Source organism: Mesoplodon mirus (genome assembly GCF_964341445.2).
Source record: "Mesoplodon mirus genome assembly, chromosome: 13".
Taxonomy (NCBI): domain Eukaryota; kingdom Metazoa; phylum Chordata; class Mammalia; order Artiodactyla; family Ziphiidae; genus Mesoplodon; species Mesoplodon mirus.
The window spans coordinates 12,458,618-12,463,355 of record NC_138989.1 but is presented as its reverse complement, the minus strand read 5'-3'; the positions used below and the strand labels follow the sequence as shown (position 1 = coordinate 12,463,355).

At 57.2% G+C, this 4,738-nt stretch overlaps 1 protein-coding gene across 1 annotated transcript; it reads right to left on the bottom strand.

The window, feature by feature from the left end:
* Nucleotides 1-1,862: 1,862 nt before the first annotated feature.
* On the bottom strand, nucleotides 1,863-2,138 carry HRK (harakiri, BCL2 interacting protein; the record flags this gene model as incomplete). Its single annotated transcript, XM_082641020.1, has 1 exon — nucleotides 1,863-2,138. The coding sequence occupies one exon, from the start codon at nucleotides 2,136-2,138 to the stop codon at nucleotides 1,863-1,865; it is 276 nt and encodes a 91-aa protein (XP_082497146.1).
* Between the last annotated feature and the right edge of the window lie 2,600 nt (nucleotides 2,139-4,738).

The window sequence follows — 4,738 nt, the reverse complement described above, 5'->3', positions numbered from 1 at the left end:
CGCCCAGCATCCTGCACCGTCTAGTCCCGAGAAGGCAGCGCTTCCCCAGCCTCGCCTGGTCTCCAAGCCTGGAGGAAGCGGTGTCCTAGCCCTCCTCCCCGTTTCTACTGGATTCCTCTCGCTTCCCATCTTTCTAATCCACGTTCCCACTATCTTGTCCTCCAGAAACTCTCTCTTTCTCCAGCTCCCCCGCCTTTCTTTCCTCGTCTCGCCGCCCGTTTTTTCTTTGCCTCCTTTCCCACCTTCATTCCGCCTTTCCCTAAATTACACACTTTGGGCTTCCCGTCTCTTGCTTGGCTCCCTTTTTCTGCCCCACCTCCCCGTGCCCCCGTCCAAAATTTTGGTCCTGCCTCTAGGATTCGGCGGCCCCAGCCTGGGCTTCTGCGGCCGAGAGCAGCCCCGGGCCTCTCTTCCGGGAGGTGGAGAATCGGATGGGACCTCCGAGCCGGGCAGAGAGCGTCCCGAAGCGCGCACCTCTCTTCGCCAGCGCCCGGGCTGCGCCGGCCCACGACACATCTGTCGCCCGCGCTCCCGGCTCACACCCCGCGCACCCCCGCATCTCCCCGGGCGCTGCCACCCCCCACGCTCCGGCTGCCGCCTCTCCCTGCGGGCGCCGCGCCAGCTTCCCAGGGTGTTGGCGCACCGCGGGGCTCAGCCGCGACCCGAGCGCTCGGTTTCTATGGGCCATGGCATCCTGAGGCTGGCCTTCTCACCTTCGACCTTCACCTTCCGGCCCTAGACCCACCTTTGGTGGGCTCAGCCTGATTCTCTCCACTCGCACTCATGCAGCTCTCCTCTCTATTCCAGAATCTGAAAAGACGATCCTTACACGTTTGCTCCCCTAAAGCGCCTAGCACAGTGCCAGGCGCACAGCTGGTGCTCAGTAATTCCCCAATCCCAAGGGCCCAGCGCACAGTAGGTGCTCAGTACCTTTCTCCTACTGGTACCAGACACACTAAGCGCTCCATACTCACCCCCGACCCCCGCCGCGCAGTGCCTAGCATACTGCAGGCTCTCAAACACCTCCTCCTTCAACAAGGCCTAACACCCAGAAAGAGCTCAATTGATGCTCTTTCATTAAGGCTTCCCCTTGGAGTTTCCCTGAGAGCCTCCGATCCCAGCTCACTTGGAGGCATCTTCTTCATCTCAGTTCCTCCGTCTGGTGAAGAGGAGGCCAAGCTCCTCAAACGGGACACCTCGCTGGAGGGGAGATGAAGTTGCCAGAGCGGAGGAAAACTTAGGTAGGGAGAAAGACAGAGCCGGCCAGAAACCAGGAGGGGGAGGAAGTCGCGAGAAGTGCTCGGGGCGCCGGGAGACGGGCAACAGAAACCGGAGAAGTGACACTTAAGGAGAAGGGGGTTTGGAGCGGCGGTGATGGAAACGGTGGCGACTCTGGAGTGGCAGGCATCTGAAAGAGGACTGAGGACTCGTCTTGAAACCGCGATAGATTGTAATTCTTTGGCTTGGCCTGTAACTGTTCTCAGAGCAAGCCCAGTTTTTACTTATACTGTGTGTTTGCTTGAGCCGCTGGTGGGGCTTACGGAGGCTAAAGTCCTCCCAAAGCCACCCCGATGGAGAGAGTGGCAAGATGCGCTTAAGGACTCGGAAAGAAGGGGCAGAAACGGTGGAGCCGGTACTTGGAAGGAGAGGTGGGGACTGCCTAGGAGGGGGACCGAGATCCTTGCGGAGGAAGAAGGAGATGGGAAGAGAAGAACGCCAAACTTGAGGCTCTCCCGCTCCCAAGCCAGCCGCAAGTCTTCAGTCCCCAGACACCGCGCGCTGGCGCTCGCTCGCTCGTTCGCGTACCTGTTGCTCGCTCCGGCTGGGTCTCGGCTCCGGCCCCACCAAGAAGCCCCGCGTTCCTACAAGTTCCGCCTGCCGAGCAGCCAGGCCGCCAGCGCCGCCACCTGCGCGGCCGCGCACAGCCAGGGCCAGTAGGTGGGGAGCGCGCTGGGCGCCGGCGCCCTCCGGCTCCGCGCGCGGCGCCGCCACATGGTGCGCTGGTGCAGCTCGTCGCCGAGAGCCTTGAGCCGGGCGGCCGTGAGCTGCGCGGCGGACGAGCGCAGACCCAGGCGGCCCGCGCTGCAGGCGCACACCGCCGGCGGGCCGCGGCCGCGGTGCAGGGGGCACGGGCACATGACCGCTCGCCTCGCTCCCTCCCCGCGTCGGCCGCCCCTCGCCTCCTCTGCCTCGGCCTCTGCGCCTGCCTCCGCCGCGCTCCAGTCGCCGGGGGCCTCCCCTGGACACCAAGTTTCTCCTTGTGTTGTGCGTTTGTTGTGCTGACGGCGCTATTATTAATTAAAGTGTCACATGGTGGAGGGGGCGGGGAGGGCGCGGGGAGGGGGGTTACATCATCCGGCCCCGGGGGGGGGGCTGCAGGCAGAAGAAACCAAGAGGTAACTTTTAACCCTAGCGGCGCCGGCAGTGAGGGGGCGCGCGGGTTGGGAGAAGAGGAGCGCGGGGCGCTGGGACGCCTGAAGGCGACCGGCCGCTTGGGTCTCTGGCTTCAGGGGTCGCGGGAGACCCTCGCGGAGGCGTGGAGCGCCGGGGGAGGTTTTCTCCTGCATTATTCAAAAAATGTTCCGAAGCTATTGTTTGGTTTGGGGGAGGTGGGTCGATTCAAAATCTCATGAGAGGGCCGGATCCAACCCAACTTGCCTACTTTCAGGTCTGACTCCGCACCTGTAGGCTGCGGATACGAGCACACCCGACGCACAACCCCACCCCCATCTGAGATAGGCCGCCAGACCCTTAAGCGCCCTCAGCGCCGCTAGAAACCTTGATGGAGGCGGGGAGAGGATTAGGGGGTCGGCCCTTAGTCTCGGCTGTTCCCGGCACACCGCGCCTCCGCCCGAAAGACCCTCACAGGGGGTTTTCCAGAAGGAAACTTATTTTTGTCTGCTTCCTTTGTCAAAATTACTTTCCTGCAGGGGTTAGTTTCTAGCGATTTAACGCGCAATGGCGACTCTAAGGGGTCGGCGGGGTCGGGGATGGGGGCCTCCGGCAGGGAATTTTAGCTCCTTTTTTTTTTTTTTTCCAATCCGAGAACTGCCCCTATGACCCTCCAGACTAGAAAATCTGGAAGATGCAGATGGGTGAAGGGACTCTCAGGATTCTTCGGAGGAGAATGAGACCTTCACCCGCCTTGAATCCATGGGGATTCAGAAAACTGGGGGAGCCTGGAGGTGGCTCCAAGCCAGCCTTCTAGGTCCTGATGAGGCAGCTCTGATCCTCTTCTTCCCACGGGCAGGGTGTTGCCAAGGCCTGAGGAGTCCTTTGGTCACTTGGAAAAGATTCTTCAAGACTATGAACTTAGTTTGGGTCTGGATTTATCATGGAGAGATTTCCCCTTGACCTGCAGCATGGTCAGGGCTCAGATCGCAGCTGTGCTCTGTGATCTTGGTGGCTCTTTAGATCCACCCAACCCCAATTCTCCTATTTAATAATGGTCAACACTTACTGAGTGCCTTCTGTGTAGGTTACTGGGCTAAGGCCCCTGTCTACACTGCCTAAAGTGAGTTTCCACGTTCTAGGGTGGTGAGAGTGTGCTGTTACTATCCTGTTTTACAGATGAGGAAACTGAGGCACAGGAAGGTAAGGTCTCTTGCCGGGAGATCACAGAGTTAATGAGGAATAAACCTGGATCTAAGTTAGGGCAGTCTGCCGCAGGCTTTAAACTCTTAACCATGGTTTTATACTGCCCCTTGTAATCTGTGAATAATAATACCTCCCTCCTAGGATGGGGCAGAGATTAAATGAGAGAAATGTATGCCAAGCACCTGGCATGCAGCGGGCCCTGGATAAACCTTGGTTCCCTTTGCTTCTGGCCAGAACCACTTCCCCATTCTCCTGGGACTCACCTCCTTAATCCCCCCTAGTCTTTGCAGAGGGGACCTGATCCATTGCCCAGTGTAATGTTCCAAGAATGAAGATACAGTGTCTATTTAAAAGGCCCTTTGGATTTAAATTGAACAATTCCCTCCCCCCGACCCCCGTTTTAATCTGCACGCTTTTAACGGCTCACTTCATGGACATTAATTTTAATGGGACGATTATTACCCTGTTTGGAAGCCTGCCCCTCAAAATGCTGGGCTCGTGAGGTGCCGCTGGGTCGGGTCCCGGCAGCTTGGATGTTTTCTCTAGCAGAGAGAGTGCAGCCTTGGCCGTGGGCACTGGGGACGTGTCATTCAGCAGAGGGAGAAGAGGGGGTGATGGAAAAGTGGGGGAGAAGAGAAGACCTCCTCTCCCCCCAGTACTCTGCAGGTGACAGTCCCTAAATTGGCTAACCTTAGAATGGGCCCACCAAGTTCCCCATTCACTAACTGGGGAACTTGGCCTTGAGATGAGGCTTTTTGGAGCCTCCATTTCCTCAATTGTAAATTGGGAATAATAGTACCTACTTCTATAGTACCTACCTCATAAATAAGATCATACCAGGAAGCCCTGAGCACGGTGCCCAGCACACCCGTGAGCATTTAATAAATGTTGGCTACTGTTACTATTTTATAGTAGATCATGCACTCGCTAAACAGTGTGCTTTGAAGAATGTTGGAAGGCCCGCACCCTCAAATATATATAGTTCCCCTATTGTGAACTGGCGATTCTGTCACTGATGTTGAGTATTGTCTAGAAAAAGCAAATTCTTTGGGAGAGTGACATGTAACACTCTCCTAACGCTTTAGTAAAAATGCATTTTTTATTTTAACGTTTAATAAACACTTACACGGTGCTTACTCTG